General features: G+C 32.6%; 1 protein-coding gene across 50 annotated transcripts in view; it reads left to right on the top strand.

Annotated features, from left to right (window-relative positions):
- LOC126920473 (calcium-activated potassium channel slowpoke) overlaps positions 1-27,525 on the top strand; it is a 107,684-nt gene that overhangs the window by 8,632 nt on the left and 71,527 nt on the right. For all 50 annotated transcript variants that reach the window (XM_050730877.1, XM_050730876.1, XM_050730874.1 and 47 more), the window contains 4 exons: positions 21,630-21,691; positions 22,059-22,155; positions 22,299-22,562; positions 23,340-23,507. In XM_050730877.1, coding sequence (XP_050586834.1) covers positions 21,630-21,691; positions 22,059-22,155; positions 22,299-22,562; positions 23,340-23,507 — 591 coding nt within the window. The remainder of the gene's footprint in view (positions 1-21,629; positions 21,692-22,058; positions 22,156-22,298; positions 22,563-23,339; positions 23,508-27,525) is intronic.

The raw sequence follows: 27,525 nt of genomic DNA, 5'->3' as shown, positions 1-27,525 counted from the left end.
ACGTACGTGTAATCTTTCCTTCAACTATGCAGTAATTTTTAGGCTCTGGTTCTTGATTCGAGCGATCGATTGTAGTGAAACAAGCATTCAAGTTCTCGAATGAATTTCGAAGCTCTTACAAGCAACTAAGAAAGTACTCACAATACTAAAAAGCTGTTTACATTAGTTTATATTATATGTAAATGTTTGTATACTTTGATATTAGTAGCGCTAATTTAAATGACAAAATATTTAATATGAAATCCGTAGTTATTGATTCAATTGTACTCTTCACTCAATAATAATTCAAAAACTATTATTTGTTAGGAATGGACGTACGATGAATGGGACTGTCGATATGTCAGTTATCAAAAACTGTCGATTTGTTAGAACGATTTCATACACGTGTCTCTTGTCCATCGTACTGAACGTTATATGGAACTATCGCCTCCATATATTTGCTTTTAGTATCGAATTATTCAATTACACTACGTGTACATACCATATATCTTACATTAAAACATAGTAAATATGGTAATTTGTAAAATTTTTTCTTTTCTATACTTTATATTTATGTATCTGAATTTTTAAGTAATTTTTAAATCCTTTAAGACTTTCACGATATGTAGCCTGACTAAACCTATCTCATTAACTCCTTTCTGTACGTAAGATGTAAGGTACTATTTAAAGAAATAGGAGTAGCCTTGAACTATCAGGAGAAGGTGATCATGCTAATGACTATGCCACGTATAACGTAAACGCCTAAGATATCACATCACGATGTTCACAACTACTCATTTTCTAGCATCGATGTAAAGCTTCAAATTAAAATGGACATAATCTAATCGAAGATGCTTCAAAAAGAAGAACAAAGTATTAGGTTGTCCGAAAAGTTTCTTTCGTTTTATGAGGAAATAATAAGACGCACAACGTTTTTTGTTTTATATTATTTTGTCGAATTACGTACGATCCATCTCGTTCTGTTGAGATAAACACCGCGACATTTCACAGATTTGGTTTCACGTTTGTATAAAGGTGCACTGTTGTAAAAAATACGTTTGTGAAAGAAAAACACTTTTCGGACAACCTAATACGTTCAACATACCACCAATTGCATCGCAACTTTTACCACTTTTACGTTGCATCGTTTCATCAAAATTATTTCACCAAAGTGGATAATGACAATATGATTAAAACTCGTTGCTTAGAAAGCGTCACGATAATCTTTTTCTATTGAACATTCTTATCGAAATAATTGATAATCGTATTCAATAGAAATTTGTTGAAAATTTTCGAATTCTATCCGGAGGTTCGGCATTTTAGTGTCTTCACAGTCCTCGACACGTACATATGGTTCTATCCTTCAGCGAGCATCAAGCGTCAATGCGAATGCAAATAAACTGCGGTTGCCAAGGCACACCCACTCCCTTCAATTACATTCAATGTGGGATCCACCCTCGTGGCGAGTGAAACGCGCATATAATCACGCATACATAGGCGTGTATTATGTGCATACCGGTTTTGTCTCCGCGATATCATTATGATGGAGTTTCTATTTATGACGATCCTAGGAAGCAGGACGGCCATGTATCTATCCTAGCACTTTGTGTCGAACCTGCTTTTAAAAAAGTTTCTTCAAGACGATTCCCTTCACTCTACTTTCTACATCCAATGCTTTTATCTCTATTTTCTTGTGAAAAGAAACGTCTTAAACGTTTTGCACTATCATCGTAAATACAGCGCTGCAATATTCTGCTATCAGTTCGGATAAGTTCCTTTTATTCACTTTATATATTTTACTCGCGTGTTTTTGCATATTTTTTAATGTTGAAATATTTGTACAAAATTATACATCAAGTTTAGAACGACGTTATTATCTATGAAAGTTTCATATCTTCTTTGCGTTCGAACGTTTGTTTAAGTTTCTGATATATTTGGACATTGCAATATGATCGAATAATATCGTAAACAACGTCACGAATGATGGAACGATGTGTAAATTATCTATGAAAGCTCGTCTTATTTTTTCCAACGCAAACTGCAAGGCAGCTGTATGCCGAAGTTGATTAAATTAAAATGCCTTAAATGAAATTTCCTTCAGCAACAAGGTGAAATTCCGAAGATTGCTCGAAGATTGATTTGCGTCAGAAACAATGGAATTCTTTAAGCAAGGTATTTAATAACTATTAAAACGTTGGAAAGAAATTGTAAACAACGGTGGAAGATAATGGTGGATAATGGTTTAAATAATGGCGGTAATTCATTAAGCCATGCTAAGTAATCGCGAAAAAAGTGAAGTCTTTATATGGCAAAGAACCGCATGAATTTATAAACTAATTTAATAGGTATTTTTTAAACTACTTATATATTCTCCTAATGTCCTAAATTTGATTCTTTTTTCATTGCGATCAGAGAATTTCCAAAATTTGAAGAATCATTGTCTTCCTTACGCGTAAGATTAAATTGTATGTGTTAAACGTATAGGTCGCATACATTTCAGGATGAAATTATTTATATTCCATCATTCCATCATTTATATTATATTTGTGTTTATCTATTGCAACGCTATAGATCCTTGAATCGAAGGTGATAGGGATGAATATACTTTCCCTTTCTTCAATTCTTTTTTCGTTTTCTCCCAAGCTTCGTTCATGACTCTAATAGAAATACTAAATTCGGATATGGTTCATTCGGCGTTTTGTTTTTGAAATTCGTTTCTTTCCATCTCAGTTTCCCTTTTCCTCTTATGAGTTGTTATTTGGTCGATCAAGTATTTGCTTTCGTTTTTTTGAATATTCTGGCTGAGGAAATATTCTTAATTAGGATAGACACGGTTTATTAATTTGCCCTCTAAACATACTGGAATAGAGATTCTCTATTTCTAAACAAAGTCAAAGAAGATGTTACAGGTTAAATAGTTTCCATGTATTTGGTGTTCGTGTCAATGAGTTATCCTGACTTGTGTTACGAAATATTCGTTGCCAACACTTAACCCATTTGCACTTCCAGTTCTTGCGTAGTAGGTAATCAAGGAAAATTGCGACTTAATTTTAAAATACGCCGTTGTCTGTCCTTTCTGAATGTCAAAGTATATCTATTTATTACCGCTTCGTAGAACTTCATCGTTGTTTTTGTTTACCATATCAAATAACATAGAAACAACAGTATCATTGTACTTAAAGAATAGTTTTTATTGCAAATTACACTCCTTTTGTCTATCAATATTAATTAGCGATGGGCAAAAAAAAGTCGAAAATGGAATTACATTTGACAAAAACAATGAATGGATATAATACGTATATTCTAGAATAACATGGTAAAATGTCTAGAAAATGTTTAGTATAAAAGTTATTATTATAATACTCATAACATGCTTATTTTCAATTTTCTTCTGTCATCTTCTGTTTGCCATGTGTCTTGCGTGTATTACATGTTTATGAAGATGCAAATATAAACACATATGTCTGTGCAATAAGTAAAAATTCAAGGTAGTAAGAAGTTTACTCAGGCTGGCGGTAATCTTGGTCAGCTGCCGCGGCCATCAATGATCATCACTACTGGCCGGACTCACGTGTTGATCACTGACGGCCGCGACTACTGGCTATTGCACAATATGCATGTTACACATACTAAGCGACTGCAATAGTTCATCCAGCGTGTCGAGCCGATGCATATAAACAAAACGTTTGCGTGTAAAGCACGCTATATATGCTGTAGCTCAAATGTCTTCTTGCACAATTCAATTAATCCTATTAGCGAAATTTTTACAAGTCACAAAGGTCGAGTTAATAAATTAACTCTATAATATATAGTAACAAATTTACTAACAAAGATACTGTTATTTGGTTGAGGGTTTTATGTTCTATGTGAAATTATAAAATTGCAAGAACTGCTTGTGCAATAGAGCTTGTCACTTGTCAATACGCTAATATCAATAGCTAATAAATTATGGTGCAGGAAGTTTCAGATATTAACTGGCAAATAGATGTTCAGAAATGAGATTAATTATTAATCATTAAAAAGTTATTATAACTCTTCGAAATATTAACAGCGAATAAATATATGGAGGATACAATGAGAGAGTAAATTAATATTTGCAAAAGTAGGATAGAATTCGTTTCGACTGTATTCGATTCGTTTCGAAATATTATGAAATAGGTAAATTGCGAATTCGATCTTATTTCATTTAAATGATCGTGATGTGTATTTATTTATAGCCGGTATCTTTCTAGAAAGTATGTTACTATACTTGCTATAAGAAATGTTTAAATGTGTGGGATGTCAATCACCAATGGCTGCTACTTGTAGCGAGAATCAATCACGACCGAGGCGTGAAGCTCGACCGCGCTTCAACGCTCACTGTATCTGCCGGGCTTCTGATTTACTGAAAGCATAGTTAAAAAGCTATTAAACGCGTTATGTTACTTCTCGAAATCACGCAAAACTATACGAACCCTAGGGAATTTGTGTAATATTACGCAAGATCGTGCAAATTCACGTAAGATCGCGCAAGATCTCGTAAGACCGCGTAAGAACGCGCTCAAGTTTTACAATGGTCCCATCATATCCCATAGAAAGATTATTGCAATATTCTTTCCAAAATAAACGCATGTAAATTACCTATTTTCCCTGATTTATCGACCACTATTCTGTTTGTACAATTCGGCGCAAGATAACATCCGCGTGTTATCGTTCAAGATGGAGCCTGGATTCGAACGCGCGCAACCACGTGTGGCACTGCGCATCTAAAGTGGATCTGACTTTGGAAAGCGTAGAATATTTATTGATTAATTTTTATGCGCTTTTTTGTGTTATTTTGTATTTTTATTGCTAAATGTTCTGAATGCGCGCGTTTATATAGTAACAGAATGCGGATTTTTATGCAGTTCCATATTTTTATGGACTTAGCTAAAAATGTGGGGTTTACATAGAGACTCGTTCCACCGGCTAAATAGGACTTATTTTAGATATTTTACTTACTTTTATATATTGCATTCCGTGGATTTTTTATACTCTTACATTTCTCATAAATGGATAAATATTATGTATGCATTATATATGCAGTGTATATATTAGTAAATTGGTTTATGGAGTTCACGATTTATGCGTTAGCTGTTATTACAAAAGATATAGTCTCCGGCTATCGAATTAGAATCACGTACAAGGATCTAGTTTTTTATCTAGCATGTTATGTTATAAATGGCAAATTGTTCGACGGTCGTCAGTAATCGTGAGAATTATCTAACTTTGTGGGGTTCTTAACTGTTATGGCTGTTCTTTAAGACGTAGACTTGTGTAATTCCTGAAGTACGAGGAGAAAGGAAAGCGCTTCTTGACTCGATATACGCAGTTAAGAAAACAAACACCGAGATAGTCGAGCGGTATATGGGGTGATCTATATAAATATACAACTTACAATGTTCTGTGTTCCGAATCGGATATTTCTCTTGTATGTATTTCTCTTACATCGTCAAAGCGATTAAAAATGAATTTAAAGGAAGAAAATAAATAATTTAAAAAATAATATATCCGTAAGTATTTTGCAAATCTGTTTATATAACAATTGTATTACCTTTTTAAAGAAAATGTTATGTTTCTGTTTTTTTTTTATACATCGAATCATCTTGTTATTTTGCATTAGAAATAAAATAGTAAATAAAAATAAAGTTAATTATTGTTCTCATGTAATCGTACATCGAAATGAATTATTTTGGATTTAATATAAAACTTTGATCATCTAACAATTACCGCATATTTTTGCAATTGAATTAGAAAATATCGAATTTATCTTTTTGATGGATAAAGAAACGATGTTTCTCGGATGGATCTCGCTTCTTTGATTGAATATTTTACTGCGCGAATGTTCTATTAGATATGATACGGAGGGATTTCACGGAGAATTTTCCTAGTTAACGAGCCGATTTCATGCAGGACAGGATAGTTTATTTATTCGAATGGTATAATTGGAGTGTAAACTTTTAGTCAATGTCCCTGAGCAAGCGATTCGTTGCTCGACCTATATAATAAAATTTAACCTCTTTTCACGGATTGATATCTATTTTTCTTCGAACGTATCAAGCGATACCATATCTGTCTCATTGGTTATTTAATTCGCATCCCATTTCTAACTCAACCGACGACAGATGAAGAGTTTTTAGAACTACTGATCGGGTTTCGTCCTTCGTATACGGTCTATTTTTGTGATTCTGTAAGCTGCGCTTTACGAATCTTTAATAAGATCTTTAATAAGAATTTGATGTTCAAATGTGGATATGTTGAGCGACCTCTATACCGTGGAATATTTTATCGTATGTTCCAATTTGTACCTATTTAGGTACATGTATATCATATTTCAATGCTGTTACTTATAAAAGCAAAGTACCATTGACGAATACATAAGTATTATCGACTGTAGAATTTTCATTAATCCTTCCTCGTATTTTGTAATAGATGTGTGGTATTAAGCTGCAACGTATGTAATGTTCATTTGAATGTGAGGTGGTATGTTGTCGAGTGCCGCCACAGTACCCCCTTACTAGTGATAACGTTTCTTCTATGTGTTGTAAAGCGTCAGCCGTTTTGTTGTCAAACCTGTGCAGATGTTGCGCAGTCTTCGATGTGGCGGTGGATATGTCGGTACGGTGCAGAGCGTTTCTGCGTACGGTCGCAGGCCTCTGTCCCTCTTCTTTTTTAGTATGAAATGCTGATGGTGATGCCCATGAACTTCTGGTTTGGTCATCATCTCGTATCCTGTCACTTGCTTTGCGCGTCGATCGGAGGTGAGGTGTCGAGGTTTGCTGAAGATGGGCCGTTTCGTGTTCGTCGTAGCGGTAGGTCCAGATTACCACAGTCTTAGATTTACGATGATGGAAGTCTCGGTAACGCTATCACGGCCATACCTCTTTACAAATGTGTCAGACTTTTTATTTATGTTATATCAAGATGTTATTTGACTTACTTACTGTACGATTTGTATAGAAGTAAATGTCCATTTATGCTTTCGTATATTGCACTTTAGTATATCTTTCGTAACAAGCTTATGAAGCTTGTTTGCAAAAATGCAACGAATGAAAATTTCATTCGTGAGTTTAAATTTGTTGTTGGCTATTATGCACAAATAACGTTACAATAATTTTTAAAAAGAATATTACTAATGAACGTACTATGTTCATCTTGGGTCTTCCATATTTTTTTCTAACTATTTAACTATTTAAGAAATACAAAGAATAAAAGCGTAATCTCAAAGACTTTTAAATTACAAAGACTTTTAAAATTACAAATTTTAATTACGTTAATTTACAGAACCGATAAAGCTTTACACCGTAGAATAGGCAATAAATGAATAATTGTAGTTGTTCGAATTATATTATCTACGTAAATTAAGTTAAAAAATGGAAGTAGAGAGAAAGCGAGATTAGATTAAAAGGAACGATCATATTTGGAAGAAAAGTCGTTAGTTTCAGGCTGGCAGACAGCCAGCGTCAGGTTCAGGCTTGAGAAGAAATTCGCGGTGACGCTGCTGGTAGAGAACACATAACAATTGTCTGTACATTGGTCCAGTTGGAGCTAAAATGTTAGATAGGACTCGAAGCCTTTGTCCTTCTTCGTTCGACTGACACGATTTCGCTGTGCCAAGGCTTATTAAAGATAATCTAGTTTCCAGTTAAGAACGAGATGCATACATAGTTTATAATACGTGTTTACTCTCCGGATACTGGCGATGAGTTTCCCTCAAAACTTCATATTTCTAAATATTCGTTCATCTGCATCTGTGCAAATGTTGTTTGCATAATTGCATTAGCCCACTCTGTGGCTATGCGAATTAACTGAAACGAGTGTAAATCAGGCTTAGCCAAACGATGCAAAGCTTTTTCCTACCTCGTTATCAACTTGTTAAGAATTTTTTTGAATCATGTGGTCGTTTCGCCTATTTTCCTTATTTTGATTGTTGATGTTTATCAAACGAGTAAATATCGCCGCTTTACACTGGTACTGGCACAATTTAAAGCATGTAAATTTTAGAGAAGAAGCTTTTTTAAATTTATATTTTTGAAAATATCTAGCACAGGCCTTATTAATATAACTGCCCTCCGACGCAAAACCGATGGATTTATAAATATGCCGTTTTACATGACAAGAGTTTAAACATAGTATAGACCTTGTATTCGATAAGTGCAAGTTTGAAATTGTTTGGGTTACGTTGTTATCAATGCCGAACAGCAGTACGTGATAATTTAGCTAAGTAAAAGAAATATTACAATATACAATATTTTTTATATAATTGGTCGAAAATCGGCACTCGGTAATTAATCATCGTGTACAGGACTCGATTGCATGTACGGATACGACTCGACATTTTATTGAACTTAGAAAAAGGCAGTGCGAGTGAAAGAGAAAGAGGTCCGAGATTCGGTTTGATGAAAAGAAACGTATCGATTGGACAACGTTAATCCAATTGAGACACTTTTTCATTTTCAATTTTTGTTCAGTAAATCTTGTACCGATGATTAAAATTAATTCTAATTAAAACAATTACAATATAATTGATATAATCATATAATAATATTATTATTATATCAATCATATAATATAATTGATATGATTGATATAATTTGCAGTGTATTTGCTTATTTAGTGACATTAGCTTATCTTCTTTCGTCTACTACATATAAATGTAAATGTGATTTAAACTATATCGTGTTTGATTTCATTTTAATCAGAAAAATTTCACGAATACTTTAGTAAAAGTTTAATTTTCAAAAAGTCAAAAATAAAAAAGTTTAATCATTGTCTCGTGGGAAATTAGTATTTTTCATGGATGGTTGAATTCGGTTCAGGTTATACTACTCAACTATCGAACTTCGGAGTGAGTCACCGCGTGTGTCAAAGAGAACACTAGGACTTCTTGGGGGGAGGGGGGTTCTTCCCCCAATAGCGAGGATTATGGGCGATTAATTATGAAGAATACAGTGGCGATTACTTATGTAGAAAATATAAAGACTTACATTTACATGTATAAAGATTTGCATTGAGTTTATGTGTTAGGGGTAATCATAGTTATGTTAAGTTTACAATATGGACGAGATTCTTTTGTTATGTTTCGGGTTAACATTCTAATGCCCGTTTATTTATTATTTTATCTATTTTTCGTTTATTGCTAAAAGAAAGTTTCCATCTTTTCCAATTAACTTCTAAGTAATGGAGAACTCAAAGCTTTTCTTGATTTTCAGTAAAATTATCTAGGCTTTGTCAATCAAATTCTGTCAGAATATTAGATATGAATAAGAAAAAGATATTATATAAACACAAATCGTTTGAAAGTTCATTCGAAAATCGACAAAATTTTCTGTAATGTTCGTGTCCGAGATATCTTCAAAATAAGCTGTTTCCTTTTTTGGTAGATATCTCCGGAATAAAAACATGACTTTGATATTGCCGGTATTAGAAGCAGAGCGTAAAGTGCTTCGTTGGGGCGAACGGTTGGTCATATGAAATTCCTACCTTTTTTTTTAACGTGTCGCAGCACTTGACCTAAATTGTTTACGACCACTAGCACAGGAAGATAGGGACAAAGACAAAAGCAGTGGCAAAATAAAACAAAACCTCGGAGACCAAGTAGAAAGAGGTGGAATTAAAGAGGAAGCGATTGTCGACGCCGTGTTTATAGTAGAAACCACTTCCGTCATGAGGGTCGTTATCACGCTCACGGTTCCTGCTATTAGTTTCTATCTTCGGTTAACGAAGTCGTTAAACCGTATGCTTGGCAACCATGCTCGGAACATGATTGAAATATTTATGTTACTTGATTTTTTACTATATTTTTATGTTACTTTTATTCTATATTTACGTTACTTGATATTGTAGAAAATAATTAACAATTTCTTATTGCTCGTATATACTCATATATCTATGTCTATATATATACATATCTATAATATCATTTATTAACGTCATAGTTAAACAATAATCAGTTTATCCATTTATGATATCCTAATGCTTTTTTCCATCATGTGTATGTATATATTTTGTGATAATCATATGTGTTTTGTAATAATATGTTAGGTTTCATTGAGAAACAGTCTGATAAATCGTAACCTTAATAATTTGAATTATCAGGACACTAATTGTCGGTCACGCATTGCTTGTATAATTGAATATCTTTGTTTTCACACATATGAAAAGGGATCATTGAACTACTGAACTATTTTATATTACGTTTGAACTATATATCTGAAACAAGATTATTGAACTGTTTCATAAATATTAATTTATCTCTCTACTCTTTCAGTTTCGCGAAGAGAATCAAATTTTCTGTTGATCGATGTTTCCATAATTGATCTTCTGATAATTCAGATTCAAACGTATTAACTCTAACAGAATTCTATATCGGTATTATCGTCCTCGTTAATAATAACTCAACAGGTGTAGAATATGAAAAAAAGAATGAAAATTTGTTCTCCAATAACGATCCTAAATTTTCCATTAATCTATGTTCCAACATTTTCCATTGATCATTCTACTAATAGTTGCTCTGATAATTTAGTTTCCACTCTAATTAATTTTAATTAAGTTCTATATCAATATTCATTATTTCCATGAATTATTAATACCGTAGGATATGGAAAAAAAGAATTGAAAATTTCTCGCCAAAAGCATATCCAAATTATTCATCAATCAGTATCTCAATATCGTTCCGATCGTTCTGTTAATCGATTAATCGATGCCCTGATAATCAAGCCAATAGCGTCGGGTATGGAAGAAAAATAGTAAATTTTGTATAGGTATCGTGGTTGGTTTGGCACATCTGTGTCGTTTTATCGGCGATAGAATTTCAGGACTTAATTTCGCGTTTACTCCTATAAATAGTAGTTGGGCGAGAAAAACTCGGTCGAGTCTGGTGTTGGCGCGAAACGACGGAAACTTGGGGCTATGCCATCTCGGGATGTAAAATTTCTTGCCTGGCAACCAGTCGCCCGTCCTCCTACTTTCTGCCACTTAGTGCGTTTTAATTTGGGCCATTCTTATACTGGCCAATCCACCGTATTTCGGTGAAATAGACAGTTTGTTACAAGGTAAATGCCTTTGCACCGTTCCTTTTGCCATTATCTTTTCCAATCTTGATTCATTTTTAAACGACTTGCTGACACACGTGTGTGTGTACAAAATGAATCCATCTATCTTTTATCAAACATTTAAACAGTTTTAGTTATTCAGTTTTATTAAAATTGTTTCAGTTTTAGGTTCATTTTCATATTTACCTAACGGTTTGCTATTATTATAAAACAGAATTGTTTAAAAATATTAAAATTATTCAAATTTAAGGAGCAGGCATGAAATACATAAAATCCTTGAATTTTCGTCAGATATAAATAGTTCCAGGAAGAGATTAATAATGATTAATATTCTTCTAGAAACTTTGATCTAATAAGTAAATATGACATTCCTAATTTTGATAGAAATTAATATTATAACTTTTTGTGTAGATTCTACAATTGACAGTGATGTACACGAATCCCTGTGAACGTTAGAATGATAAAAAATAAAAAACACAAAATACATATAATACCGATGATATCTTATAGTTAAATTACCTAAAATATTCTCTACCCATATGACTTTGTTTATGTTAATAATAAAAAGAGCTATTAATTGTTAATGCAAATAATGCAAATACATGTCAACGTTTGGTATAAATAACAGGATCCATCAATCAGTGTATAATAAAAATTATAAATTCATTTCAATAGAGTAGAAGAGCTTTCGTATTAAGTTCTAAAAGAATGTAAATTGAAAATGCAAATATTTCTCAAAGAATAATACTGATTCGAGTACTATAAAACATTTTCAGAGAAACATCAATAGTATCTGCAACGTTAACAGCAATGCAATAAACATAAATCGTTCTTTCACTCAACACGTGTACACTGGTATGCAAAGAGCACGTGGGCTTCGTTAAAATAAATCAGAATGGACGGTGTCTTAAACCAATATAAATTTCCAATCTCCAAAGATCGGCGCAGCAATCTATTTATTATCGTTTCATCAAGATTGATCGGGATTGTTTGATAGGATCTCGTAGACACTTAGATCGCGAGAGCACGGGCACGAGTATATCCATGTATATCCAACGATACGAAAATAGCGAGGGCAACTCGTGATGAGTCTGCCCGAGACCCACGCTAATTCGCACGCTAAAATAAGAACAGCAATTCTTATTTATAGCGAGGTGCGATAGGTCAGATTGTCACTTACAAGGAAAATAAAACAACCATTCGACGTAACCAAAAATTTGTCTTACCCGGAAATGTTAAACGAATAAAGCGAATAGAATATTACGTTTAGTATTCACGACATAACATTTGGTTTCGTCTCGTTTCGTCTTGTCTAGCCTCATTTAGTCCCGTCTAGTCTCGTTTTCTTGCTTTCGTTTCTCTGCCTGTGGACAGGTTATTTTTGAAGATGCTCCTATGTTTATTATTAAAGCTGCAGCTACTTATTATGCTTAAATCTATATTACGAGATTACATTTTAGACTGTATCGCGAGACAATAAAGTAATAAATGATCGCAGAAACGATAGTGATGTCTATACACAGGTTCATCTTCTTGTCGCTCTTTGAGATGAGTGTGCAAGTGAGTAGTAGTAGATTGTATAATGGAGAAAATTGCAACCTTTATGGATCTTCGATATGCTCCCTTGGTATGACAATAATGTGAAACATTCTTAAATACATTCCCAGATACATTCTTCAGTTACAGTTATTAATTGCGAATCAGTGAGTCGAAAGTTGAAGAACAACATTTTCAGGTATCTTACAAAATAGTTTTAGTTTGCACAGGACGATAGCGTATCATTTAATGATGCTGCCACGATTTAAGCTGCGTTATGTTAACTCTGATAGACGTTCATATTACAAAATAAATTGTGGATCAAATCTTTTAGATGTTTTATGTATTAAAACAAAGTTACATTGAGGTTACACTGATTTTAATAAAGCTCACCAATTTAGTGAATGTAGTTAATTTAAACAAATTGATCGAAATGGTGTTGATAGAAATCGATGAGTTCGTTGAAAGTCCAGATTGGTCAATTTTTTTTCTAAAAGAATTATTTAGCCGAGCGAGTTCAGGATTCACGGTACGTGCATTTCTTTAGCGTTGTCCTTTGGAAAAAGCAATTGGTTGGAAAAGCTTCTGACGATGAAAAAGGATAAACCACCAATGATAGTGATAACCTAGTGACCTACCTCTCAGTTGCCACGCTACCCTGTCGTCTTTGAAAGCTACTAGCATCACAGGTGCACAACTAGGCCTATTTCGCTAAGAAAAGATAGACTTGTTATTGCTGTATTTCATTAAAATCACTCACGACTTATAGGATATCTAATTTCGATAACATTTAATAATATTTGCCATATTCATCCAATTCGTTTTAAATTACATATCGTGTTTGGAACTGACTAATTTAAAATTTGTTTTACTTTCAATTCACAATGCCTGAGTTCAAGTTTTCATGATTTTCTTTATGATAAATTTTGAAAAATTAAAATTAACATTTCTTTTAAATTAATCATTTATAGATACAAATAATTTAATAGTATAATAGATAGACTGATTAATGTGTGAATGTACAGAGTTATGGAGTGTTGTTTAATTGATCATGAGTTCTTGTATAGAGAAATCGAGAGTGTTCGTTGAATCGTACTTTAATGAGGTTAATTTCAAAGTTATAGCTATAGATAATGCTTGAGGAATTTCGCTTGATTTAACCCCTTCGCGACTATAATATGTATCTCGTCCAAAGAATCGTGGTTAAAAATCAATTCGTGAAACATGTCGGTGGATGCAAATAGGTTAGCGACGTCAGATGAAACTATATAGATGTTGTATTTTTGGAAACAAATTTTTTTTCTGTTTTTTATGCATGAAACAACTCAAAGCATGACGTAACACAATGTTATAGTTCTTACAAAAATAAAAATAAATTCAGGAACTTGTAATTTTCATGAACGCAACTAGAGAAATGGAATCTAACTATAGACCTATTTCATTTTTTTAGATTAGTATTTCGTTTTGAACATTATATATATTTTTGAATACCATATATACTGTATATTCTTTTACATAAAAATTTGTTTATAAATGCATAAACATTGACAATCTATCACTATTAATTTTAAAAAAATTAGGATGAAGATTTTTGTGCCGTTCTCTTGTAACTTCTTCTAATCAGAAAAGTGAAAAAAGAAAATTTGAAATTAAATATTAGTATTAGCTGTATGAAACAGACTAATAGCAATTTACCAACTATAAGTCGAGTTTTCATGCATTTATGGGAAATCGAAAATTGCAAACATGCACATATTATGCAAAAATATTCAATGTATAATGTATAATAATTACCATAATATTTAATGGCTGAAACAAATTTCTGTCTAGCTTCTGGTTTAGTCGTATTTATAAAAATCTAAATTTGCATAAAGATTCACAGTCTAGCAACAAATAATAATTTCGTTTCCCTTGCAAAATTTCAATTAGTATTAAATTTTGCATTTAATATTTTCTATAATCTCGATAGCATAATTAAAATAATACACAAATTGCGAATGTTCATGCATTTATGGAAAATTGAAAGTTGTAAAAATGCTTACACTATGCAAAAATATTCAATGTATAATAATCACCGTAATATTTAATGACTGGGTTAAATCTCTGTTTGGTTTGTACTTTGATCACGTTTATAAAAATTTAAATTTGCATAAAAATGATCCGGAAGTAGGATTCCGTAATAAAGATCCCAGATCATAACCTAGCAATAAATAATAATTTCATCTTTCATTTAAAATCCCAATTCGTATTTTCTCAAAGCAAATACATTGCCATTCATATCGTCAACTATATTATCGAATAAGCGAAACGTTGATGTGAAAAGAAGCGGATTGGGAGGTTTAATTAAATGAGCGTTACGGCTTATTGATAGTAAATCGATCAGGATCACATTAAGCGTGAGTATCCATGTCTACTCGGAAGGTGAAAGAGTGTAGCAGATAAGACAAGAGACAAAAGAGACTTGATGTATGCTTTCCTGTCTCTTTCTGTATTCCCAGAAACGCTGACTCCGCTCGTTTTGTCTGTCAAACAGGCTGACGAGAAAGAAAAGCAAAAAAGAAAAAAAAGAAAGCAATAAGGAAAAAGAAGATTTCTGAACCTCGAGCTCTGAACCTCATCCCTCTGGAAGCAGCGTTTCTTTAGCGAATCAGCGATGCGTGGCTGAGTTACCTGAAAGCTGAAAACCTGCTGTGCTCTCTCTGTTCTAGTCGGCTATGAAGCGAGAAGGTAGAGCACACGTCGCCGTAATTTCCATGTAATTTCACTGTGACAAAGCGCGTGCAAGAATATATCACGCGACTATCATTTAAGGGATAAACATAGGATTCATTCCTTTCAAATCGATTGTCAGCCCCAAGCGTTTCTCTGCTTTACGAGTTCTTCGTCTTGTGGGATTGCCAATTATCTTGATGCTTGCATACTTCGTACGTGTCAAGATCGAAGTGCTGACGGAATAATCTGAATTCCAAGTATGGCTATAGTACGTATCGGAAACCGGAAGTGGTCATATATCAGAAGAGGTGAGCTTTCAAGAATTGGGTCAAATTATCCGATTCGTGCCACTGAAACCGTGCTTTGTTGTGCGTGCATCGAAGGTAAAAGTGAGAAGCAGGCAGCACGAGTAAGAGTGAATAGGTAGAGTGTAATAGAATATCATAGAGTTAGGTCATTCCTTACCCTTAATCGTATATTACGTATTTCTTTAGTTTAGTGAAAATTTGTTGGTTAAGTATAATCGTGTCCGATATCATTTTGATCGTACGAATCTCAATAATCCGACCAACATCATTTCTTAACGGTGTCATAAAAAAATATAAAAAATTATATTTTTCCATTTCGGTAATTCGATACCGGGTTGAATTACATCGATGTAAAATAACATAAATAACGCCGAGGGCCGCCAGTTCCACGAATTAGCGCGAATAATTCCCATGTCCTAACACAATTTTCGACGTATGTCAGGACATTAGTGTTACTTCTTAAAGTGATCGTTCTGTTAACGTTAAGAGTAACAATTTCATACAATTTCATACAGTTAAGAGTAACAGTTTCGTCAAAATGAATACATTATTTGAAATTTGTTATTTGAATAATTATTGAAAGCATGTAAATACTTTTAGCAAATAATTATTGTAGTAATTAAAACTATAACTAATTAACTAAAACTATTTCTTAATAAACTAATATATATATATAAAATATAGTCCTTATAATATTAATTTTTATTGGAGTAGAAACAGGATTATTTATAGCTATTTATTTTCATAACATCACTCTAGTTGCAATTGTTTATGTATAGCAAATTTGGATACACATTGAAGTTTCATAACTCTGGTATTTTTGCAAGGATTTTCGGAATTTTTATATCCTAATTTCATTCTTTGTTTATGTTTCAATAGATAAAAAGATCTTTAGTACTTTGAGAATAAATTTAGCTTGAATTTGAAACGAACATATTAGTCACATTAAGACATTTTATAAATATAGAAGAACACGATTCAGTCGAAAGTTCCTTTTTTGATGAGTAATGTTCTATATCTGATGAGCTGAATTCTCTTCCTTTGATATGTTAAATATACTAAATCTTCTGAATGTTTAGTTATACGTAAAAATTTCAGTTTGTGTATTTTACTTCACACATTTGCAACGAGTTCTAAGCAACGATGTTGAAGTAACACTTGTTTATTTTACGGTTATAAAATTTGCAGTTGTAACTATGTGTATATATAATATGTAGCATACATATGTATATGTAATTTATTTAACCGATATTTCAGGCAACTGACAGCTGCAATAACTAAAGATGATTTATTATTACCTCTTTTTATGTATCCATTACTATGAAATATCCTAATTGTACATACATATATACGAGTACATTATATATCTTAATTAGAATTGTCGTATGAGTTATTAGTTACGTCACGAAATCGAATGTCATTTTTAGCATCGCGAGAAAATAGAACGAGGGTTATATTCGAGGGTCAAGTTCTAAAACGTCGAACAAAATGAGTTGTATAATGCAAAAGCTTTATTAATTATCTATAAAATGCTAATTGTATGTAGTGTGGAATATTGATAAAATATACTATCGTTACGTACATAGAAATATATTCTTGGAAAGAATTTCATTCGTTACTTATTTAATAAATATTTGACTTTATATGATCATCAAATCAGGGAGCTTAGTGGAAGTTAAATGAGTGAAAATATTTACGAGCTTTAAAGACTCGACTTGACTTTAAGAGCAATGCTTGTCTTAAAAGAGGGTTATCGACGTGTTCCGATTGGAGTTTCAAACGAGATTGACCTTTTGCGGAGGAGGTGAATATCGATAGCGTTATGATACATATGATTAATTCGGATGCCGAAAATTAATTATCACCAATTACTATCGACAACGCTAAAGAAGAAAAGATTTGTTGTATATACAACAAGGTTTGTAACAGAAATGTTAGAGTGCTCGTAATTAATCGGAAAAATTCATATGATTTTTCTATACGAGTTTAGACTCGGGACAAGTTACTGAAGACATAAATTTAGCATTTGGAGAAGGATTATGTAACTGTTAGGACAGTTTAACGTTGCTTCGTGAAATTCAAGGCTAGTGATTTTTCATTTGAAAACGTGCTGAGGAACAATTATGTTTTAAGGAGTATCGCTGGAAATAACGTATGACGAACAAGAAAAATGGAATTTCAAATGAAAATAAATTGTTCTGTCATTATTTATTACTTTGTTCAAAGAAGAAAAGTAAAGGAAATAGGAAGGATTTTTAAAATATATTACCATTTGTTGCGCGACAATCAGTAACGTTCAACAACAAAACAATGGCTTAATGAAAATGTCTTCATCGTATCGTCCAAAGAAAATAATACTCACTATTTACTGAATTTGTTCATTACTATTTCCTACATATAATAATCTAGAAGCACAATTGCGATATTAACATTTTGAAAAAAAAAATCCTTGTTATTGGACAAAATGTTTCATGATAGTATTCATATAATAGTTCACTGATCCTCTATAGTATATAGTATAAATAGTATATAGTATAAACAGTAGCAGGTTTTCAGATAAGTAGATTCAATCGGTAGAGGTTTATGTAGTCAGACATATACTAGTGGAGCTCCATTTATCAGAACGAAACTTTAGTTAACGCTTGATTAAATAAACTTCTATCTATTAAATCCACTTATCTGAAGGTGAATTTCCATTATGTGAACGGAGAATTATAAATTGTCAGGAAAATCAATGAATTCTTATATTACACTGATTGAGTGAACTCCAACCCATCATAATCTATTACGTGAAAGTGAATGCCTATTCTATGAATGAAAAATCAAATGAACGATTGCTTCTATTATACGAATTGTTTATTTCTCGATTTATCCAGCTTCAGACGAATAAAGTTCTCCCGTATAGTTCCGTATAGTTAATCAAATAAACGAAGAACATATAAATGAAATTCTACTACATTGTCGATACGTGTATGAATATGAACGATAAGCAGGACCTTAAATTTACAACTATAATATGAAATTACACGTAAGATCGTAAAGTTTGTGAAATGATTGTACTTTGGCTTTCATGGCCTTCCATTCCCTTCCGTGGTTGGGAAACGAATATGAGAAACGTCCGTGCATGGTCTTCATATTTGGGTGACCTAGATTTTCGTAGCGCAGCTGCATACACTCAGATGGTGCATCGACAGAATGACCTTACATGCTCTTCTGCACTCCTACAGCTCTAGAGTAGATACGTACGTACATGAATATATGTATGTGCACGGTATTCTGCAAATTTCAACGAGACAGGTACACGCGAAATATCCGACTGACAAAATTAAATTTGTGGTTCTATAAAGCTTATTATAAAATCGATTCAGTTTTTAATGCGTTTCAACAGACTGAGTTCCAGTAACAGTTGAAGGAACATTTTTCATTTTATATTTCCGTAATTAGTCATTTGGTAATCAAAAATTCAACAGCTTCACGTATAATAGATATCGATCGTTTATTTATGATTAAGCATTACGTTTAGCTGAATATGTTTTAACATATAGCGAAGAGCCATAACTGCATCAATAACCATAGCTCCACACGAGTCATTTCTTGTTGTGAATCAATTATGGAAATTAAACCTACTGTACCTTTTTCGGCTAACTTCTTTTTGTTCATAATAAGAAATATTTACTGATCAGGTTTTGTAATAAAAGCTACAATAAAATAAAATTATAATATGAAAATAATAAAAAATAATAGAAACCAAAATATTGTTTCCGGCAATAAAACTTTTTAGTTTTGATAATTTTCTACTGCTTAATCCAAAAGCTTATTGGCTACAATATCATTTTGTGTAAGAATTCGACAATAATCAGAATGAATTTCGACTCATTACTCTCTGGTACTCTTAAGCAATTCAAGGAACGATCGAACAACAAATAAATGAAGCCATTGGTTCAATCATACAAGGTGTTAAATAATTCTGATAAGTGCCTCTCGTATTTCGCTATTTATTTTACTTTATCATATATTTACTAATCTTGTGATTGATGATCATATTCTAAACGTTGAAAATTGCTTAACCAATTTCCCGGTAGTGAAAATGTTATTTGGATGGCTGCAAATGGCAAGTTTTGCTTTATTAGATGATGAAAGGTTGATTCGAAATGGTTAAAGGCCAGATCCGGCAAATTCATTTCGATAATATATCAGTGACGATTAAGAGTCATGTGGCGAAATTTTTTGGTATCTGACGAGTTGCTGTCTGGCACGGAGCCAAGCAAAATCGATCGGCGGTTAAAGTACATAAGCCTTCTGCTTCTTTATTTATTCACGCTACTTGCGCTATACGCTTCAACGAAAAGTCTCATAGTACAGAAGTTGCACATATCTGTGTATATGTCGCTACATGATATAGGTGTATGCGAAATCTTGGCGCATCGATGACTCCGCCATCCAATGTATGTATATTTCCTTTCCATATTTTCCTGCGAGTAAACTAGGCGGAAGAAAATAATGGAATAACAGAAAAGATCCTCGTTTTCACAGTTGTTTGGCTGTAGTCAGAGTTTGTTCGACGTAAAACTTCTATTCGTGTCTTTTCGTGACTACATTGCATTAGTCGGGAAGCATTACTTTGAGATATTTGTATTCTTTGGCTATGTTTAAAATAACAGTTATAACTGGCATTGTTCGAGATAATTGCTGCGGAAGTTCGTTTTGAGTTACAATCACAATCATATATTGTAGCAACTGCTGATAGATATCAGTATATATTCTTATTTCCCAAAGCGTTTTAGTATTAGCAGATTGCGAATTTTTATGCATTTACGAAATTTTAAGGTCAAAAAATGCACAGAATTCACATAATATTTAAAAATATATATGAAATATACAAGGTGTGGTATTTGTTATAATTAGGCTCCGGATATTTATGCATTTGTAGGAAATTTAAGATTCCAAAAAACTACGGAGTGCATATAATATGAAAAATATATACAATATTTGACGTAAAATATCGTTTCTTTAATTATGTTCATAAAAATATAAGGTTGTATAAACGTTCGCAGTCTAGTTAAAATATTTAGCATGTGAAACAAATTTCTGTCTAGGTTCCATTATATAGTCATAAAAATATGAATTGACATAAATATTCGCACTCTGACTTTCAGGTTCTACATACTTTATTTTCATAGTACCAGACTTTTGTATTATCAAATTTCATATATTATTAAACAATAGGAAGTTTAATATACAATACTTGCACTTTTTTTAGTAATTTTTTAGTAAATGCTTTTAAAAAATATTTTTTTAGCCATTGCAAGTAACGAAGCTCCTTATATAAAATTCAACTTAATTTAGATCGTAATTGCTGCTCGAAATAAAAATCACAGAAAGTTGTTCTATAAAAATATATAATGTTACAAAGTTCGCACACGTATTATAGTTTTACTGTAATAACAAATGATAAATACCAGTGGTTATATTTAATAGATTTTTTACCTGCGTGTAGTAAGTAAAGACAATTGCTAAGTGAAACTGACGCTTGGAACGGTCGTGCATTTCGAAAAGTGCTAACAAAGAGGTTGAAGTACAGCCATGTGTCTACTTGTCGGCGCTAGTCAACGTTCGTAGACGAGTGAACTTCAAGTACCACTTTAATCGCATTTAGATGTTGAAACTTCTTATTACCAGTGTTAAAATAATACAAATTTTTCAAATTAAAAGTTACAACGTTATGAAATACACATACAAATTTGCTTAAAACAGGTAGTACATTAAAAAAAATGTAGAATAATTTGATATGAAAACATGAATAGGAGATGGAAAGAAACAATTTGTATAATTAAAAATGTAGAATTATTGCCTTTATACCTTGCACATCAGTACAATTATTTATGTTAAAGAATATTATAAATTTTTGAAATTCATTCCTTTACCTGAGATTTAAGTTTCCTATAGTTCACGATTTTCTGTAATGTTCTTTTAATTTAATTGAAGTAAATGGTTTAACGTTGAATTATGTTTTGTGTTCCAGGTGGTGTTAGTTTTCATTCTCAGTATAGCATCGCTTATAATATACTTCATCGATGCCTCCAGGTAAGGAAACCAATTATTTTTCAATTAAAAATATTACATCAAACGTTGCGGTATATTCCTGTTTAAATAAATGTCATTTTAATTCTATATAATAATTACAATATAATTAAAATGAAATCTAATTTTCGTTATCTGTTCATATACTAAAATAAGATTATACAATTATGATTGTATAAATTTGTTCATACAAAAGAATTCTATCCTGCAATCTAAATACATACAGGAGAACACACGATGGAACAATATTTCTCATTGCTGATTATGTTATTAGTGTTTGTTTGTTTGTTTGCTCATGGCAGTCAGATAAATCGGCAAAACAAATATTAACGTAATTCCCTAACATCGATGTGACAATTTTATGTTACAGCGAAGAGGTGGAACGTTGCCAAAAGTGGAGCAACAACATTACTCAGCAGATAGACTTAGCTTTCAATATATTTTTTATGGTCTACTTTTTTATACGCGTAAGTGTAAACACAACAATTTTCACGAACATAAATATTGGTATAAATTTTCAAAATTTTCTTTCATGCTCACTGTTGATATGATATAATATTGTTTGAGAGTTCAAAGAAAGGGATAACATTGAACATTTATTTCGTGATAGTTTATCGCCGCCAGTGATAAGCTGTGGTTCATGCTGGAGATGTATTCGTTCGTGGACTACTTTACGATACCACCGTCCTTCGTGTCGATATATCTCGATCGGACGTGGATCGGACTGAGGTTCCTCCGAGCCCTACGACTGATGACGGTCCCTGACATCCTCCAGTACCTAAACATTCTAAAGACATCGAGTTCCATTCGTCTCGCCCAACTTGTATCGATCTTCATCTCCGTCTGGTTAACAGCTGCTGGCATCATTCATTTGGTAAGATGTTATTCGTTATTTCATCAACTCTAACCTTCTTTTTTGTTTTTCATTCCTCTCGTTCATGTCATTTTTTCACATGTGAATACTTAAGTAGTTAATTACTGATCGCCTTCGACCAGTAATTTTAAACAATTTTTCACTTTTCTCATATTCTTGTTTAAATCTTGCTTTACTTAAAAAAGTTAAGGTAACATATATAGCAATAAAAAATTATTGGATGATATTCTAGAAACCTGGAAAAGGATATCGAATAATTTTTCGAGGATTTTTAAAACAAGAGCCTAAGAAAATTGCCGAAGGAGGGTCAAAAGTAATTAGAAATTTTATTGCAAAGTATAATAGAATTACAAACATAATTCTTTTTACTTCATTGACGTTGTTATAACGATATCGACAATGTGAACATTGTTCTATATAAATAAATTTACAAATACCTGCAATTTTTTTAATAGAAAAAATCGTTAGCTTCAATTAGAGAAAATTAATATTCAATTTGGTTTTTAATTTACGATATGCTTGGTGGCGAGTTTAATTAAAATATTCTTGGGAGAATTTGATTTAAAATAGGTCTATGAAGTTTTCTACTTATTATCACTGTTGTAAATTGTTCAGTTTAAAAGGCACAAAGAAGTATATATAGAATAACTATTATGATTCTACGGGGAATTTTTTTTAATAAATTTGACAAATCACTGGCAGTCATTGTATCCAGAAGTATCTAAAGCAATATTTTAGTTGTTGAATTATAAGCATAGAAACATTGTTTGCCGGCAGCTTGAAAACTCAGGGGACCCGTTCGAGTTCACGAACCCTCAACAGCTTTCGTACTGGACCTGTGTCTACTTTCTCATCGTGACGATGTCCACGGTAGGATATGGCGACGTTTACTGCCAGACGGTCCTCGGCCGCACATTCCTAGTATTTTTTCTACTCGTCGGTTTGGTAAGCCTTCTTTATATTATTCTTATACAGCCAAAATATTACGTTTAATATGTTATATGAACTAAATGACTCTCTATAGTTCAGTGTAGAAGAATCTCATACGAAAAATCGAATTACCTGAACATCGCAAATAAACTTTCTTAGTTCTTCAAATATCGTCTACTACGTCCTTGTATTTCACAAGATTCATTGTCAAATTTAAACAGGCAATTTGGTTTTTCCCGAGAAGTATTCGCAGTACGAGCTCTGCGAAACACGTGACCGTCATTTTTCATTTATAACTTATGTGCAAATGCATCTTTCTTTACGTTATCGTGAGATTATTCTTGATAATCTCAATAACCGAGTATCGTTGTTTTCGCAGTAATTTTACAGCGACACTCGCAATATTATTTCATTGTACATTAATAGTATTTTTATGATTATTAAAAGGACGATTGTTCTTTGATATTAACACGAGGAATTAGATCGAATATGTGAGTGTTTCGCAGAATTCGTGTCGTTAGAGTAGAACCTTGATCTCGCCATGAATTGGCAGATCAGATTTTCGTAACATTTACACATTTATTATCCTTGAGACACACAAAAACGGTGAATATTTCGACTGTGTACAATGTTCTCTGGTCAGCTCGATTTCTCGCGAAATGAATCAAAGATGCTGCTTTACCCATTCGATGATGAGACGTTCGTTTTCTTTCATATTTATAATGCGAGTTTCTCTTTAATATTTCGCTTCTCTTATTTCTTAAAATATCAGAATTGCTATCTGAAAGAAATCCTTTTCTTTTGAAAAAAGGAAATGATCAATTACTGCGTTATAGCTATAAATGTAAAATTATCTATATCTCTGTAATTACAATGTCTATTAAATCAGTAGATGTTTTATAAAATTTCTACGAAAAGTTGCGAGTTGCTCAATTTTTACGAATTTCTATGATACCCCTTTTTTACTAAATTACCACTCTCTGTAATTCTAATTGAGTGATTGAACGTGAACATAATTCAGATCCGTTTATCGTCCTCCTTAAAGGATGACCAAAAGGCAATTTTATTATATTTTCTAATATTTACGGGATTGTTGTTCACTTTCATCAATATTTCTCTAACTAGATGACCATCGTATTCATCGCTATGAATAAATAACCAAAACTAGCTAACAACGATGCAGAAATTTAATTAGCACGTTTAATTTCGAATCCAGAGAGACTAACATAATGCAAAAAGAAATTCTCGAAGACACATCTGAGCTAATATAAAGCGTGTATATTTGTTTTTCATTTGTTGAATAATTTTTACTAGGAGAAATTCGCATTTTATTGTGAAATAGCACGAGGCAAAATGGTAAAATGGAGGCATAGACGCATAGATTTTCTGTGTAGTTAAGGAACCATCGGAGAACAGTGTCACTCGTCGCGAAATCGATTGCTTCGTTTGAACGACGATGCGCAGTGTCTGCGAGAAGTGTGACTGGCCGCGAGTGTGCGTGCGTACCTGAGCGTGTGTGATCGATCGTAACAAATCACGTATTAATTTCGGTAGTCGATAGAGGAATAACGATACGAATTTGTATTTTCATGGTTCGTTGAAACATATCGATATGTTATAATATATCTAGAAGAAGCCTGAGCATCGCCGTTTAAACGCGGGTATGCTAGCGTAACGTTTGTCTACAAATATCATTTAGAATACGAGAGATCAGTTAACAGCATAGTAGACACTGTAAATTATCGAAACAAAGTAGGAGGATTGTTCTTTTCTTCGAAATCTAGGACCTCCGACAAACCTTACGCCAATCACGGTAGCCGAGTTTCTCGACCAGACGAGGAATCGACTCGTCTCTGTGAAAGATGAAGAATCATGATGCGTAATTAACCTACTGTTCAGTTCCGAAAATTAATGCACTCGATTCTTAGCAATCATAAAAATAAACAACAATTTTGAATAGATCGATTCTGCACGATTACAGTTCTTCAAATAAAATTGACTGGGAGAGTAAAATAAACATTTTCATCAAATTTTAGTATATTTCAACGTACTATTGTTATTTGAATAGTTTCAGAATATAATTTTATAATGATAATTTAATTTAATTACTTAAACAACGAAATTGTAACTCGAATAATTTAAACGAGTTATGTCACAATTAATAAAATACAAATAATATTAAACAATATAATTTGAATAACGAGGAGCATTTATTTTAATATTTTAATTAATCTCAGATAATTTAATTCAAATTAAATGTAATAACGAAATTACTGCTAATAAAGCAGGTAGATTTACATTTTCTCTATTTCAACGGTTGCCTCTGCTCGCGCATATCGATCGTACAGAACGAGTCGATTCTTCGTCAGGCATCGAGACCCGGAACGTAAGAATTTCAACCGAAATCACAGGGCAGCTTCACACTTTCTCTATCTATCTATCTCTCTCTCTCTCTCTTTATACCGATTTGAATCGTACCTATTTAAATTGAGCCCCCACACCACGAGTCGCATATATAAACAATTTTATATATGCCATTGAGAAAAGGGTATATCTCATTCATTAAAAAAAATAAAAAAATAAAAAAGAAAAACAGAAAGTAATAAAAAGGAAAAGAAAACAAAACGAAACGCAGCTTGCTGTAGCTCGGTCCAATTCTACGCCGGCTTGGACCATTTTATATTTCTCGTAACAACGAGAGAAAAGCAATTGAAAATAAGGAAAGGAACAAAAAAAAAGAATACGTGAAAAAACGGGAATAAACGAATGGATAAACAAAGAACGAGTAACGAGTAAGAGCTCGAAAGTTTTCTATAGCGATACTGGCTACCTGTGCCTTATGCCTATACCTCTATATGTGGCCGTAGTCGGGACCGTCTTGATATTTCGTATAATATTAATTACATAACCCTCGTTCCCCTACTTTTTACTAAAAGATGATTCCTTTATTATTTTTACTATTGCTTTGTTATTTTTATTACAAGTCGTGCGAGATAAGTGCACTTCGGATTCAACTGTACATTTAGCTCTTGAATTTTCATAATCGTGTAAATCTTTGATTGACTTTATAACATAAGCAAATTCATAATTTGTAGATTCTTAGATATTTCAGTAATTACGTCAATTTGTAATTAGACTGTGGATGTTTACACAAATTCATATTTTTACGAATGCAATTATGAGGAGAGGAAGCTATTGAGAATTATTTTATTTATTAAACATTATGTGGAATAATATATTTTGGATATTTTACGTATTTCTGAGCGCATCCTGTGCATTTTTGTATTTTTACATTTCCCATAAATGCAGAAATATCGGTAGTCTACTAATAAGGATAAGTAACGAATAACGAATAAATGCGAGGAAGATTAATGTAAAAGTAAGCGAAATAATCAGCCTTTTTTTATTTATGTTTAAAGATGCAAAATTATACGGAATATATTACGTACAATTATTACTTTGTACAATTATACTAGATAGAAATGTTTAAAACATCCAAAACAGAATATTTCACAATTCACGATATTTCATAAGTAAAATATATTTCTCCTCAAATTTCATTTATTAATTCATCATCGTAAAAATGTAGATCTGCATAAAAATTGACAATCTAATAATAACAAAACATTGAAGAACTGTGGAACGGTTCGAACCAGTGCGGCGTTTCAACACACAAACGTACGTTCTCAACGAAAATGTTCGCCTTGACTCGAAACTGTCCCTCAATTACGAGTTTCACGTCCTTTTTGTCATATCTGCGTGAATTATAATTCGCCAACTGGATTGAAGGCAACAATAGCGTAATTACGAGGGAATATGTGATACTTTGAGAATAATAGACGAAACGTTGATGACGGTGCCCGACGGCGACCTTCTATCGTTCTCGTAGCTACACGCCTCACTCTGTCGTACGAAAATTGAAAAGGTTTGTAGCGCGGATCGCCGCGGCATCTCGCGCTTCGAGCTCTCTCGGGGTAAAGTGGTCGGAGGAGAAAATTTCTCTGCTTATGTAGCTGTTTCAAACATTTTTTTT

Source organism: Bombus affinis, chromosome 9 (genome assembly GCF_024516045.1).
Source record: "Bombus affinis isolate iyBomAffi1 chromosome 9, iyBomAffi1.2, whole genome shotgun sequence".
Lineage (NCBI taxonomy): Eukaryota > Metazoa > Arthropoda > Insecta > Hymenoptera > Apidae > Bombus > Bombus affinis.
This window is presented reverse-complemented; position numbering and strand designations above follow the sequence as displayed.